Genomic DNA, 16,300 nt, shown 5'->3' on the forward strand with positions numbered 1-16,300 from the left:
GAGCACAGTGATTTTCTTACATGGATTTTTTTTTTCGGTCCTTATCACTTTATTTTTCCCACCAAACCCCCCTTTCTAACTTTCTTTTCCAAAATGTGTTGCTATTATCATTTCCTCTTAGAAGCTACCTGAAAGTGCCATCCATACATTTTTTTTTTTGCACTGATGGTAGGCTATGAAACCTTACTTTTAGAAATAGCCAATAGAAGTATGTTTCAAATAGAGAATGCTGTGGTGAGAGCCAGAAAGAGGTGCTTAGGTGGTTTCTCTTTGGGAAAGAATCTTTGGGGGCATTTTTCCTAGATTTCTTACCCCAGGTTTTTCTTGCCTTCTTTTCTGGTTGTTGTTGTTCAGTCACCAGGTTGTGTCTGACTCTTTGTGACGCTATGGACTACAGCACACAGGCTTCTCTGTCCACCATCTCCTGGAGCTTGCTCAAACTCATGTCTATTGAGACAGTGGTGCCATCCAACCATCTCATCCTCTGTTGTCCCCTTCTCCTCCCGCCTTCAATCATTTCCAGCATCGGGGTCTTTTCCAATGAGTCAGTTCTTTGCATCAGGCGGCCAAAGTATTGGCACTTCAGCTTCAGCATCAGTCCTTTCAAAGAATATTCAGGACTGATTTCCTTTAGGATTGACTGGTTGGATCTCCTTGCAGTCCAAGAGTCTTCTCCAACACCACAGTTCAAAAGCATCAATTCTTTGGTGTCCAGCTTTCTTTATAGTCCAACTCACATCTGTACATGACTGCTGGAAAAACCACAGCTTTGAGTAGATGGACCTTTGTTGGCAAAGTAATGTCTCTGCTTTTTAATATGCTGTTTAGGTTGGTCATAACTTTTCTTCCAAGGAGCAAGTGTCTTTTAATTTCATGGCTGCAGTCACCATTTACAGTGATTTTGGAGCCCAAGAAAATAGTCTGTTACTGTTTCCATTGTTTCCCCCATCTATTTGCCATGAAGTGATGGGACTGAATGCCACAATATTCATTTTTTAAATGTTGAGTTTTAAGTCAGCTTTCTTCCTCTGTCACCTTCATCAAGAGGCTCTTTAGTTCTTCACTTTCTGCCATAAGGGTGGTGTCATCTGCATATCTGAGGTTATTGATATTTTCCCCAGCAATCTTGATTCCAGCTTGTGCTTCATCCAGCCTGGCATCATACTCTGCATATAAGTTAAATAAGCAGGGTGACAGTGTGCAGCCTTGATGTACTCCTTTCCTAATTTGGAACCAGTCCATTGTTCCATGTCCAGTTCTCACTGTTGCTTCTTGACCTGCATACCTGAAATAGAAGACTCTAGGAGAGAACCCAGGGGGTCAAGTTCATTTTTCCTCTGAATATTCCAGAATAGATGCCTCTTTGGAGTTAGAACATAAAGAGACAGATGTAGCAGCTTTGTCCTCTCCTGGAGCTGCATATTATGTCTTGACTGCTTAATCCCTTTCTAGTGGTCCACACCAGCAGCAGGGCCAGTAATCTCTTCCCTCCTTCTCCTTCCTCTACAACATCTAGATGCTAGCTGGAGGGCAGATACCTCTGATTAACTCCTCTGACCTTGCTCAGTTTAGTTTTCATGCCATTAGGCCTCAACTTTGCTGGATTGATCAGGATGTATATTTTGACTCATGCTTCTTTGCTCTCAGTTTATCAACTTGCATGAGAATGGCCAGAGCGGCACGGATGGCGTGAGTGAGCGTGCCGTGGCTGAGCTGTGGCTGCAGCACAGCCTGCAGTGCCACTGCCTCTCAGCCCAGCTCCGACCTCTGCTGGGGGACAGACAGTACATCAGAAAATTCTACACAGGTAGGTAGAGGTCACCTCTCCAGGACTGCTGCATGGACTTCCTCATTCTCCTCGACTTTACTATTCTTTATAGACCCACTTTTACCCAGGGGTCTCATACTTTTACTTGGTATCACAGAGATTCTAATCAGAAATATGTATCTAGTCTTCTGTCTAACATCTTATATAAAACACAGTCACGCTTTATGCTAAGGTATTTCCCCACTCTTATACACACAGATCAATAAGAATAACTACTATGGGGGTAGGAAGGGAGAATGGGGACTTAGAGTGTCTTAATGTGGACAGAGTTTCAATTCAGGACAGTGATGGCGGAGAGATGGTGGTGAGAGTTGCACAGCAATGTGAATGTACTTAGTGCCACTGGCCTGTATAGTTAGATATGGTTAAATAGTAAGTTTTATATTATGTGGCTTTTAGCACAATAAAAAGCATTAATAAAAGAATTTATACTATTTACTGAGAGTTTTCTATGTTCTCGTCAGTGTTATCTATTTTTTATACATACACACTCAACAGTAACTCTAAGAGTTGGGTATTAATACCCCTATTTTCTAATCAGAGAAGCAGAGCTCAAAGGAGGTCAGGTGATTGGCCAGAGTCACCCAAAGCCGGAGATCACATCTGGGTCTTTCTGATTTTGTAGCCTCTTGTCATGGCCTCTTAGCTATACTGCACATGACTTAGCCTCTTCTGTACTTTATCTGTCCCTTATCCACAGTGATGTGATTCTCCTTATCTTTGCCTTTTCCCTCTCTCCTTCCCTGACCTTCTCCCAGGGCCATATAGGGAGGCTGAAGTTCTCCCTAAGGGGCTCCGTCACTGCCGTAGTTTTCTCTCCCCAGATACTGCTTTCCTGCTAAGTGATGCCCACGTCACAGCCATGCTCCAGTGCCTGGAAGCAGTGGAACAGAACAACCCTCGCCTGCTGGCTCAGATCGATGCTTCTATGGTAAAGGGGGCAGGGAATTATCTGTCTGTCTTCTGGCCTCCTAGACCTCACCGTGATGTAACCCTGTGTAGCAAACTACTTCACTTAGGCAATTATGAGCTGAAAGGCTCTCATTAAAAACAAACAGAAAACTTAGAAAAGAAGAGGAGGTACCAGAAAGTATATGTTGAAGTGAAAAGCCTATTTGTAAGTAAGCTTAGGTCTATTTGAGGAGGGAGTTGTCTTTTTTTTTTTCAATCCTTAAAAAATCTTTAGTTTGAGTAAGCACCTCCTGAAGGGCAGGCTTGAAAAAATGGCAGAGGGATGATTGTGAATCAAGCTGACTGTAGACAGAGCATCAGCTGTAGTGCAGCCTAATGTTACACAGGATCATTTTTTCCAAGGAAATTTTGTTATTTTGTGTTGCTTATTTTTCATTCTCCAGGTCACTCATCCCATCACTAATATCAGTGCCTCGGCTAGAATGGAATCACAAGCCCTCTTTCTCTTGTGGAGGGATCCCCTATCTCTCCTGGTTTTAAAATTTTGATTCTTGCTTGCCACCTATTGAATATTCTCTGCATGCCAGTCATGGTGCTATGCACAATACATGCGTCATCTCGTTTAATCCTCACAACTCTGTAAAGTAGACATTAATCTCATTTTATAAAGGAGGCCACAGAGGGACAGAGTAGGTAAATCATTTGCCCAATGTTTGGACTAAATAACTTGTAATTGGGCCTGGCTTTGAGCTCCAGTGTATCTGAATTCTGACTCCTTGTGCATAGACTTAAGCCCTTTGCTGTATTGCCTTCACGATAAAGCATTCCTGGTCTGATCACCTAGGATTCCAGCTGCAGAAGCCATGATGTTTGCCAAGACTTTGAGCTTTCAAAGTTGTGTGCTGTGGTAGAGGGTACCTATGCTGTCTCTACAGGCCCTGGCTGCAGTTTAAATCTACTACCAAAGGCCAGTTTCTGCCAGTGTTTCTATAATACTGTCCTCTTCCTCTGAGGGCCACTATCCTTGATTCTGACACTTTTTTTTTTTTCCCATAGTTTGCCAGAAAGCATGAGAGCCCACTCCTGGTGACAAAGAGCCACAGCCTGACAGCTCTGCCTGGTTCCGCATCTACCCCTTCAACCAACAGTGCTCAGCATTCCTACTTTGGGTCCTTCTCCAGTCTCCACCAAATCCCCCACCACAACTTAGGTATGGGGGCAGTGAGGGATTGTGAAGGCATGTATCCTCAGCCTTGGAAAACAGAGGACATAGTGGTTGGTCACCCACTGGCTATAATAGAGCCTCTAGCTGGTGCAGTTTGTCACACTTCGTGTCTCAGTATGGAAGTCTTAAAGAGGAATATAGCAGCTAGCCTAAGATAATGCAGTAGAATCATTACAGCGACAGAGGAAAGAGATGTTTTAGTTTCCCCTGGGTTTCTAATCCACATCGCCAAGAAGGCATTTCAGTAATGATAGCTAACATTCCTTCAGTACCCGCCACATGTCAGGCTCTGTTGTCGTCAGTCTGTTTATATTATCTCATTTAATCCTCAAAACAGTCCTATGAAGTAGGTGTTATTACTACTGCTCATTTTATAGATAGGGAATGCATACTGGTAAGCAAAGAAGCCGCTGTCTCAAGAGCTCATGCTTTTGGCTTAGCTGCTTCTCAGTAAATTTTTACTTACTTTGAATGACTTAACCTTTTTTGAGGTGACATCATATGTCCTGGGCACCCCCATTTAGGGAGTTCAGTCCTTAGCTGTGGAGAAGCCCTTCATACATACCAGCTCAAAAGCTCCCAGCTCACCTTTCCCTTCCCTTTCTTTTCATATCCTAGAAAGAAGATCTACTTCCTTTTCACTCTCTGGCCCGCCCCGAAAACCTCAAGAAAGCAGAGGGCATGTCTCAGCAGCAGAGGATCAAACCGTCCTAGACCCTCTGCTTCCAGTCACTGCATTAGCCAAGGACTCCCCCTCGACCCCCAATGAGATGAGCTCCAGCACTCTGACCAGCCCCTTGGAAGCATCCTGGGTCAGCAGCCAGAATGACTCCCCAAGTGATGCCAGCGAGGGGCCTGAGTACCTGGCCATTGGCAACCAGGACCCCCGGGGCCGGACCGCCAGCTGTCAGAGTCACAGCAGCAATACCGAGAGCAGCAGCTCCAACTTGTTCTCCTCCAGCAGCTCTCAGAAGCCAGACTCTGCTGCTTCTTCTCTAGGGGACCAGGAGGGAGGTAGGCAGAGCCAGTTGTCCAGTGTCCTTCGCAGATCTAGCTTCTCAGAGGGGCAAACGCTCACTGTCACCGGAGGAACAAAGAAGAGCCATACTCGCTCCCATTCGGACACCAACATTGCCTCCAGAGGAGCCCCAGGTAATGATAACCACCAACCGCATGTCAGTAAGGTGGCCTCCGGAATTACCGGTGGAAGGGAGATTTGTTCTTAAGGGTCTTCAAATGGCAGGAAGAGAAGTTATGTTTCTGAAGATATGAAGAGTATCCTGCTTATAGTGAAAAAGAGAAGTTCGTAATATAATGTGGATATCTAAATCCAGAATCTCTCTGAGGATAGTTAGGTTTGTTCATTTATACATTGCTAAATAGTAAGTGTTTTCTTGGATTCTTTCATAATTCTTTAGCTCAGAGGATAGTGTGACTAATCATAGTCTAAGTTTTAAATGTGTCTCTCAGACAGAGGGGAAGTACTAATGAGCTTTAAAAATAATCCTGTTAAATTCCTTCCCTGAGAAGTTTGGTCAGAATATAATAACAATAAGAGAGAGGCAAACTGATACTAGGATTCCCTGATTAACACTAGAGATGTAGTGAGTGTCGGGTGATGGGACCTAGTAAACAAGTAGGTGGGCTGACCGCTGCATCAGTAATTCAGGCTGAAAGGCAGTCGGGTAAGGAGGCCTTGGCTACTGGGACCACCCTCACACAAACACCAGCTGCTAGCAGAGAGCACCCCACGCATGGCCAAGGTGGGTGTCACTGCGTTTGCTGTTTCCCTGCCATCATCTTTCCTAGGTTGTTGGTGTCTGGCAGTCTTTGGTTGGGTTTCATTTGTAAGAACATGTCCATAAAAGCAAGTGGAACATGGACCTTTGTGCTCAAATCCAGTTCTGGGTGGAAAAGCTTTGGATTATAGTATCAAAATAAAGCAGAAAAAATTAAGAGCATAAAAGGAAGATATTCTTTACAACTAGAGCTGCTGTTGATTTCTATTTATAATTTCTAATAGGTGAGAGCTAAGGCCCTCATCTGAAACTTCTGAATTGCAAACTTTTGTCTCTGTTTTCCCCTCAAGAATGTGGGTTGGGTCATTGGAACTGGTTCAGAAACCAAGAAACCTCCAATTCAAAGTCTGTCTTCCCATGAGGTTTCTTAGATGTGAAGAGTGCATAGGTTAGACCCTTACTTCACATCTCATGGGGCAGATGTGGTGTCTGCTGTACTCCAGGTTGCTGGCCTTTGAGCATGTAAAACTCCCCTCTCCCCATTCTTGAATCCATGTGGATTCCAGAAACCACAGTAACCTGCATTGGAAAAGGGAGCCAGAGAAAACCTAAGCAGGAGGGTCTGAGGGAGTATGGGTCCTGTGCAGCTTCTCATACGTGTCATCCCTCTGTCTGTACTAGGTTTCCCTCTCAGGAGTTACACCCCCACCTTTGCTGGATAAAAAGACATTCTTTTTCTCACTCTCTGTTCTCATTTTCTGGACTCTCCTCTGCACCTGTCTGTCTACATACAGGAGGCCCCAGGAATATCACCATTATAGTTGAAGATCCCATTGCAGGTTTGGGAGCCAGTCCTCCTCCTCTCTGTCCACCACCCCCTGCCTCCTTTTGTTCCTCTGTGACCATCTTGCTTAGTGAAGAACTTCCTTTTCCATTCTGGTGTCAATCAAGCCTGGCTAGTCTGGTCCTGTTGTGATGCTTGGACCTGGTCGTAAAATGGTACCAATATTTTATGTGATATGTTTTCTGCTTATGACTTCCAAATGCCTCGTTCCTTCTCTCAGCAGCTTTTTGGAGGTAGAATTCATACTTGTCAATCCTGTATTGCCTAGAGGTGAAACTGAGGCCTGCTATTTGTTAAGACATCATGATGAATCAATGGCAGAATTTTTCTCATAACTGAGTACTTACTATGAATTACTTTATTTTCCTTGAATTAACACCAGAATACATTTTCTCCTCTTTCTGTGGTCTTGGATGTGAGTGCATGTTTTTGCCTCGCCTGGAGTCCCCTGTTTCCTTTTTATCTGTCTTCCTTCCCCTGTAAATTCCACCTCCCCCAGCCCTACCCCTTCATTCCAGCCATCACACAAGATTTTTCTAGTGACTTAAGTCTGTGTCTTTGGTTTTCACAGTGGTATTCAAACTGCACGTGTGTTCCATTCTGGGTACATAATGCATGGAGATACTGATGCTGGAATGTGCCTGCAAGGCAGAGTGGTTAGGGTGTACTGAAAAGGATGAATGGCTGAAGACACTGGGTATGTTAGCATGGCAAAGAGGTTAAAGAGAGACAAGCCTGCAGGACTTTTGTTTAGAAGAGCATTGCCCTTAAGGAGATGAGAAACTGTGAGATGACAGATTTCAAGTCAGTATGAGGAAGTTCTGAGAATTAGAGCTGATCAGTCGAATGGGCAACATCAGGAGGTAGTGAGGTCAGTGAGCAAAGCTGGACAGCCTTTTCATATGCAGCTTCTCGCACGCATCATCCTTCCCTCTGTGCTAGGGTTTTCCTGGTAAATGAACAGGGTGCTTGTATTGGAGTGTGTGTTGTGCACTGAGTTTGACCAGGGACCTCAGAGGTTGTGTCTGAGTCATGATTTCTCACCATGACATCACGGTGACTGCTGGTGTGTAGTAAGGAGCAGAGCCCACTGCCAGGGCCACCAGGGAAACATGGAGTTATTGCTTACCATGTAGGAGCATTTTTTGTGAGAGGAGCAGTTGACAAATCGGCACCATCTGTCAGGGAAATGGGTTGGATGCTGCTCAGTGATTCATTCTCCCAGTGCGTCCTGCTCATTTCTCAGGCACCCACCTGCTTTTCTGCCTGCTCGTCCTTCTGTGGCGCTGGGAAATTTTGTGTTTCCCTTTGGAGAAGATCCGTTTCCATATCCTGCAAACTGTGCCTGCCGCTGTTCCTCCCCTTTCAGTTCTCAACGTTCCTTGAAAACTTCTACGCAGACACTTCCTACCTTGGAACCTTCTTTTATAAACCCCTCCCTTCCTTCTCCAGGAAGGTTGAGTCCACAGCCCTGGGGCTGAGCCCACAGCCCTGGGGCTGAGCCCCTTGGTTACAGGGCCATCATCCTTGGCTTCTCTAGCATTGTTTTGATGCTCTTTTAAGGATATTGCTGGGTGTTATTTTGCTGTTCTGCCAGTTCAAAAATAGGTTAAATTTATAAGTATGACAAATTTATATTTCAGGCTCAAGAGAGGCCATATCCTAGTATTTTTTTTAGTGACTTTAACCCTTCTGATATTGTTCTAAAGTCTAGTGTCAAGGGATCAGAAAAGCTGCAATGTGTTTGTGAGGACTGTTTTCTAAACTGGTTTATCAAGAGGGCAGAAATTGGCTGATACTCCTGAAACACTTGGTAAGAAGATGGAAGAGGAGAGAACCGATCATGAATCCATGTTGATTTCTTTTTCGCCTTTGTGTTGCTGCCTTCCGGGTCTTGTTTTCTCTCTTTTCTCCTTAGAATACACTGACTTCCCACCTCCCTTCCTCCATGTGTTCTGCATTCTTGGATTGTGTCCTGTTGGTGTGCCCCCTCTCTCCTGTCCGGGAGGGCGTGGGGAATGGGAGCTGTTAGATATTGAAACTCCAAGGTTGGGAATATATGTGTTGCTCACCTCGTATGTGTGTTTTTGCTCCCTGGTGGCCACTGACACTAGAATCCTGCAGTGATAAGTCGAAGTTGAGAGGCCCCTTGTCCTACTCTGGTCAAAGCAGTGAAGTCAGCACACCCAGCTCTCTGTACATGGAGTATGGTAAGTGAGCACTAGGAAGGCCAGGCTGCAGTCGTGTCTTTGCTCTGCTCCCCCCATGCCTGCCACACTCTGAGCTGTGTGGCTCATCTTAGCTCTGTGGAGGGTGCCCACCATACAGTCTCACCCTCCCCTTCATCATTTTCAACCCCTGTGCTAGAAATCACACAGCCCCACCATTTTTTCTTGCTCCTCTCTGCCGTAGGAGTCCCACCGTCTTATGCTGTGGGTGCTACCACCGTGAATGTCTGGTGAGCCAGCTACAGTGGCTCTCTGAGTGGATGAGAGAGACCTTGAAAAGAGGCCTTTGAGTGTTTGAGGCTAATGACCAGAAGATAAACTCCACATTGAAATTATCCATAAGAAGAAGACATTTGTTTCCTTGTCTGATTCACAGCACAGGTTTTTTTTGTTTTTTTGTGGGTAGGAGGATGCGTAAGTCATCTTTAAATTTAGGTGGTCAAAGGGTGGTCTCCAGGCTCTCTCCATTTATTCCACCATTCTCTAACCTAGGCACTTAGTGCTTTTGGATTCTGAGATTTAGAGAAACTCCTTTAGAAGGTAGACATCTTTCTAACCTATTATTGGGAAAGACTTCTGAGCATCTTTAGCATTAAAATAATCAAATCTCTCAAAGAAGCTTGGCTGTAAAGATTTGCTTTTCAAAGCCAGGGCTTTTGACATCTCCACATTCCATTTTCCAACAGAGGGCAGTCAGTACCTGTGTTCAGGAGAAGGCATGTTCCGAAGACCATCAGAAGGACAGTCCCTTATCAGCTACCTGTCTGAGCAAGACTTCGGCAGCTGTGCAGACCTGGAAAAGGTGAGGACACTAAGGAGCCACTGAAAAGCCCATGAAGGCAATGGCACCCCACTCCAGTACTCTTGCCTGGAGAATCCCAGGGACAGAGGAGCCTGGTGGGCTGCCGTCTATGAGGTTGCATAGAGTCGGACACGACTGAAGTGACTTAGCAGCAGCAGCAGGGAGATCCAGCCAGAGGGGTATGGTGCCATTTGTCCTAAACAGGTTTTGGGTGAACAGCAATAACACGCATGTAGACTACAATACAGAGAAGTCACCATAAAGATAAGCTCAACAAGTTCTGTCCTTGGATAACTCTTCAGGGAGCTTATGCTCCTCACTGAGTCCAAAAATACTACTGATCTTGCCTTAAAAGCTCCCTTGGGCAGAGAAACATTGAATTTTAGTCACATGACCTTGACCCTGGAACCTTAGATAAAGACTGTCCCTGAAATCAGCTTCCCTGTTTTGTTCTAAGGCTCAGATATGTAATAAATAAAATGTCCCTGTAGCATTTTATGGGCTTCCCAGGTGCTACTGTTGGTAAGGAACTTGCCTGCCAGTTTAGGAAAAACTTGACTTCTCTGTCATATTTTTATGTGAAAAGTGGGACAGGAAGGCTGGGCATGGCCAGATACAAGAGCAGAGAGAACCTGGAACAGATTTTCCGGCCATCAGCTTTCTCTCCAGTGGCAGTGTGCATTTCCCCTGGGTGTTTCGAGTGAAAGCAGTAGACATCTTGGAAATTCCTTTCCACGAGACCAGTCCCTGAGGTGTCCCCTTGTTGGCGCTCTCCTTCCCCAGGAGAATGCCCACTTCAGTATATCAGAGTCCTTGATCGCTGCCATCGAGCTGATGAAGTGCAACATGCTGAGCCAGTGCCTAGAAGAGGAGGAAGGGGAGGAGGACAGTGACAGGGAGATCCAGGAACTGAAGCAGAAGATCCGCCTTCGTCGCCAGCAGATCCGCACCAAGAACCTGCTCCCCGGGTACCAGGAGATGGAGCATGGAAGTGAGTGAGGCTGTGAATGCCTGTTCCTGCCCCTTCAGGGCTTCTGGACAAGACGTGGTACCTCGTGGGCTTCCTTTTCTGTCTTTATATGTTCATATGAGATGTTATACCCAAGCCAAGGGTTCCTCTGCCATCAGAAAGATTTTCTGTGTTGTTCTGATTTTTTTTTGTTTCTACTAGACCAGAGTCCTGAAATTCATCTACATTCTACCTCAGACATAGCTTCCAAAAAATAGGTTTCTGATATGAGGAGAACTGAGGCCACTGGTTGCAGTTTCCCTTCCCAGAGAGCAGTATTTCCTGCTTATGTGAAACTTTTAAGGAGATCAAACAAGAAAGGGAAACAAGAGCTGGTTTCCATTTCCCCAGCATAACTGCCAGTCAAGCTTCTGTTTACTTTTCTATTGAAGTCCTACCAGTTTGCTTTTACTGTGACCCTAGAAAGTGTCAGATGCCTCTTTCTGTCCTGTTCATTACTGTGGTTTTTTTTTTTTTTTTTTTTAACGTTAACAGGCTTTCGGCTCACTTCCAGCAGCTCCCAGTTCAGTTCACGTGATTCAGCACAGTTCTCTGACTCTGGCTCTGCCGATGATGAGGTTGATGAATTTGAAATCCAAGGTATGATTTAACACTTTGCAAGGGAGCTTTCATTAACTCTTTCAGTTTGGAATCATAGACCGAGAAGCTTTCTCTAAATAGGGAGTCTTCAGTATGGTTCATTATGGAATGTTGTCAGCTGTTGTAGGGATAACTTCTCTTATTAAAAACACAAAACCTGTTTAACATTTAAGCAGAAAAGAACACTGAAAGAAAGTGTTCCAGTGGAGTGGGCTGGCTGTTGATGTCACCCTGGAGTTTCTTCCTCAATTGCACTTTCATCTCAGACTCTTGCTCTAATTCCTCCTCCTAGCAGTCCAAAGCTGGCCCACACCTACGTGAAATTAGAATCCTATTCTCTTGTGCCCCATAATACAAATGAAATTGTTTTGAAGTATTGAAAAGGAGCTTTATTATAATCATAAGAGAAAAGGGAAAAAAGAGCCCCTGGCAGGGAAAAAGCAAAATGGAGGGAAAATGTCAAGTTTTTTTTTTTTTTCAAAGTAGAGCTTTATTTTCTGTCCTGGTCACGCTAATTTGCATAGCAGAATCACAGATTCTTATGAGCTTCTGCTTAGAGAAGGGGGAGGGCTCTTATCTGGAAAGGCAGTTGTGTTAAATCAGATTGACCCATGATTCGTGGGTTAATCCATACTGAAAATAATAAATTTTTTCATCTTCCTATCAGTGCGACCAACAAATGAACAAACAGAAAATCAAACAGTTCAGGGACATAAGCTCTCACCCTCCCCATGGACTGCAGCCTTCTAGGTTTCTCCGTCCATGGGATTTTCCAGGCAGGAGTACTGGAGTAGAGTGCCATTGCCTTCTCTGCCTATGACTGGAACCAAGAGTAATTTTCTTATAGAGGTGAATTGTGTCTGTAGATCTCCATTGTAACATGATGATGAATAGATCTTTTATTGCGTGAGGCTCCGACTTCCTGTTTATACCAATTTTGAGAACCCATTCAGCTCCAGATGTGGTTTCTTCCCCATTCAGAAATACAGTTTTTACATATATTTTTCCAGGTCTTTGGGAAGTCTTCCTTCTTTGTTCTCCTTAATGCCTCTGATTTCTCTTTATAACAATAATAGATAGTCACTTAAAACTTTTTTTTGGTATGTGGTTTTCCAACAATTCTCCAGTTCTCTGTATACCAACTTAATGGCCTACATTTCAGTTGTGACACTAATTCCTGGAGTTAGCAAAGAGCCCACAGATCTAGGGTTCAATCCCATGGGACGGCTCCATCTTTAGATGCTAGCTACCAGTAGGGTCACCAGGCTGCCTGTACTTCTCTGTGACCAACTGCAAACCCAAGGGTTCCTACAACTCCCCACTCAGTTTTGATAATTCAGTAGAATGACTCAAATAACTCGGGGAAGCACTCTAAAATTATAGTTTATTATAAAGGATACAAATGAGTAGTCACGTGAAGAGGACGTTCACAGGGCAAGGTCCCAAAGTGTCCTCAGCTCAGGAACCTCTGTCTCCATGGAGTCAGGGTGTGCCACTCTCCCAGTACCTGTTCACCAACCAGGAAGCTCTCCCAAACCTCATCATTATCAAGGTTCATTAAGCAAGCATGACTGATTAAGTCATTGGCCATTGGTGACTGAGATCCTGAGGTGGGGCTAAAAGTTCTAATCTTCTAATTACCTTTTTCTTCTGGCAACCAGCACCTTCCTGAAGTTGTCTGGGTGGCCCCATGAGTCATCTGATTAACTTAAACTCAGATTTAATGGAAAAGGGCTCATTATGAATAATAGACATTCCTATCACTTAGGAAATTTCAAAGTTTCTAAGAGCTCTATGCCAGAAACTGAACAGAGACTAATGTGTGTATATATAATATATATATAATATATGTTTATAGTATATAACAACAATAATAACAATATAATATATAACAATTTATATATATATATATAGCCTAACTGTGGATATAGATTTCTAAAAACAGTGTCAGCTAGCATTTGGAGCAAAAGCCAAGTCCTGATTCCAGGAACATGTGGTACAGAACTGTCATTCTCATCGATTTACTTCCTATCTGAATACTAAAGGGCCCCCTTTTATAATCATTATTACACAGATGGTAGTGAAGGATCTAACCTGACTCACATGTCAAAGAATGGACTCTTAGTGTCAGTGGCCTTGCTGTTTTCAGGTAGCCTGTGTTAGAAGCGTGGGTATGCTCATACATGCATGTATGTGAGTGTTTGCACCAGCTTTTGTACATACCTGTGACTTGTCAGTGTTATGAGAACCAAAAGGTATAGAGAACTGTCTGGGGAAAACTGAACTTAAGCCAACCAGGAATGATTCACTTCTTTTCTTTTTCTTTAATTTTTATTGGAGTATGCTGCTGCTGCTGCTAAGTCACTTCAGTTGTATGTGCGACCCCATAGACAACAGCCCACCAGGCTCCCCCATCCCTGAGATTCTCCAGGCAAGAACACTGGAGTGGGTTGCCATTTCCTTCTCCAGTGTATGAAAGTGAAAAGTGAAAGTGAAGTCACTCAATTCCAACTCTTAGTGACCCCATGGACTGCAGCCTAGCAGGCTCCTCCGCCCATGGGATTTTCTAGGCAAGAATACTGGAGTGGGGTGCCATTGCCTTCTCCTTTATTGGAGTATAGTTGATTTAAAAGCATTGTGTTAGTTTCTGCTGTACAGCAGAGTGAATCAGCTATACATATACAATAGCCACTCTTTTTTAGATTGTTTTCCCATATAGGTTATTACAGAATACTGAGTTCCCTGTGCTGTGCAATAGGGCCTTATTAGTTATCTGTTTTATATATAGTACTGTATATATGTCAGTCTCAACCTCCCAGGTAATCCCTCTACCCCTTTCCTCCCAGTTACCATAAGTTTGTTTTCTACATCTGTGATTCTGTTTCTGTTTTATAAATAAGTTTATTTGTCCCTTTTCTTCTTCCTCATATGACTCTAGCAGTCTTCCTCTCTGAGATTGTCCTTATTGATCCTTCTCTATAGAGATTCTTTTAGATTAAAGGTCATTGTGGCTGATGGAGGTAATGGACAGTGTAGAAAGAAGTGGTCAGGTGAAGAAATTATAATTCAAACCTAGAGCTAAGTTACTGACACACATTTAGACAGCAAAAGTCAGATAGAATGGTATAGAAGAAGCTGCCAGTCTTCAGAGTTTTGAATTTGCAGAGCCAGCTTTCAGAAGTCTACCTCTTCCGGTACTTTGTTTACAATTAGGACTTATTGCTGCAAATGTTTGGTCTTAGTAACTGCCTTATGATCCAAACAAGTAGACTTTCTGTAGATGGGGTTAACCGAAAACAAGTAGCACTTGTCTGTTCAAAGTGGCTTTAAAACACACAAACAACAAAATTCAGGCTTTTATTAATTTAATTAACAGTTAATTATTTTATTAATTTTAAATTTTAATTAGCAGTTTAATATTGTCAGCCACTTGAGTTTGAAATAATCATATGTATAAGATTAAATTAAGATTTAGAGAAATAAAAGTAATTAGGTACCTTTTACTTCTAAACTGTTACAATTTATTCTAACATAGTCTTACTTGAGAAGTAACAATCCTAAGTCACTTTTTTTTTTTTTTTTTTGGCCACGCCTTGTGGCTTATGGCATCTTAGTTACCTGACAGGGATTGCACTTAAGCCCTGGCAGTGAAAATTCTGAGTCCTAACCACTGGACTGCTAGGGAATTCCCCTAACTCACTTTTAAACTGGTTTCTGGGACTTCCCTGGTGGTCAAGTGGTTAAGATTTCACATGGTTTCAATCCCTGGTTGGGGAACTAGGACCCCACATGCCGGGTGACAAAAGAACCAAAAATCAAACAAAAAAAGTGGTTTCTGATATGTTCACAACCAAAGTCCTTTGCATGTGCATTTACTGACTGTCAGCTACTTCTTAATTAGAGCATATTCAATCTGCTTTAGCCAGAAAGCATACTTTTATTTGGTCTTCCTAGCATTCTTTCTTCCCCCATTTTGGGTGCTTTAAAGTATTTTTTATAAACCAAGAATATGAAATATTTTTCAACTAAAATACTACTTTTTCTTGTGACTCACCATCCCACATATTTTGAGGGCTTGGTGGGAAAGCAAGTGTCTCCAAAGTAGTGATTTAACTTTCTACACACAGATTCCCAATTATGAAAGCATAATTTGCAGTTTGTTTTTCTCTGCTCTAGGTTTCCTTATTGCTTTCTGTTCTTTCTTATTTGTTTCTGATCTTTAAGCAAGTTTATCACTAGTACAAAAGTCTTTCTAAAAAGTGTCAGTATAGTTCTCATTAGCAGTCTTTCTGATCATGTCTAGAGGTTTCTTTTTGATCACCTTGGGTAATATATGCTATTGAAGGGTCTCTTTGGATTCTATCAAAGGAAGGTTACTTAAGCACCATACTGTAGACATCATCTATGGTAAATACTCTGCATAATTATAATACTTTGATTAAAATGATCACTTTCTTAGATCCTGTTTCAGCAAGTAGACCTTATGGAGCCAGAAGTGTTTGTGAAGGAAATAGATTTGAAGGTTACTTCTTCCTTGCAGCAAAGTGGATATAAACCTGTAATCATAGAAAGCTTATTCATAGAAAGCTTTGTATTCATTAACATCTATTCCATTTTTTAAAAACAATCTTACTAAGGAATAATTACATATCAAAATCCACTCACTTTAAGTGTACAACTCACCAAGTTTTAGTAAATGTACCAAGTTGTCAGCCACCACTGTATTCTAGTTTTAGAACATTTCCATCATCCTCAGTAAGATCCCTCTCATGCCCATTTATAGTTAATTTACCATTTATAGTTAATTTACATTTGCACCCCAAGCCCCAGTCCACCACTAATCTATCTCTATAGAGTTGCCTTTTCTGGACATTTTGTATAAATGCAGTCATACAGTATGTGATCTTTTGTGTCTGGCTTCTTGAACTTCATGTGTTTCTTCTGATGGTATCTGCCAAATTGATACAGTATCTTTCACAGGCTCCTGATCCTAGGCAATTTTCTCAATTTCTTTGGTTTTTCAGGTTTTGAAGTTCCGTTTTTTCCTTCCTTCTTCCTTTTCCACTGCAACTTCATCAGTTCTTCTTTAATCTTCCTTTTTCTAAAATTTCAG

General features: G+C 42.9%; 1 protein-coding gene across 4 annotated transcripts in view; it reads left to right on the forward strand.

Annotated features, from left to right (window-relative positions):
- Window positions 1-16,300, forward strand: part of RUBCN (RUN and cysteine rich domain containing beclin 1 interacting protein) — a 52,127-nt gene that overhangs the window by 22,349 nt on the left and 13,478 nt on the right. Inside the window, exons 4-12 of one of the 4 annotated variants that reach the window (XM_005675055.2) lie at window positions 1,648-1,807; window positions 2,653-2,759; window positions 3,797-3,950; window positions 4,584-5,117; window positions 6,499-6,543; window positions 8,663-8,758; window positions 9,463-9,578; window positions 10,362-10,569; window positions 11,083-11,187. In XM_005675055.2, coding sequence (XP_005675112.1) covers window positions 1,648-1,807; window positions 2,653-2,759; window positions 3,797-3,950; window positions 4,584-5,117; window positions 6,499-6,543; window positions 8,663-8,758; window positions 9,463-9,578; window positions 10,362-10,569; window positions 11,083-11,187 — 1,525 coding nt within the window. The remainder of the gene's footprint in view (window positions 1-1,647; window positions 1,808-2,652; window positions 2,760-3,796; window positions 3,951-4,583; window positions 5,118-6,498; window positions 6,544-8,662; window positions 8,759-9,462; window positions 9,579-10,361; window positions 10,570-11,082; window positions 11,188-16,300) is intronic. The other 3 variants (XM_005675056.2, XM_013963449.2, XM_005675057.2) reach the window with 3 other exon arrangements.

Source organism: Capra hircus, chromosome 1, assembly GCF_001704415.2.
Source record: "Capra hircus breed San Clemente chromosome 1, ASM170441v1, whole genome shotgun sequence".
NCBI classification, from domain to species: Eukaryota; Metazoa; Chordata; class Mammalia; order Artiodactyla; family Bovidae; genus Capra; species Capra hircus.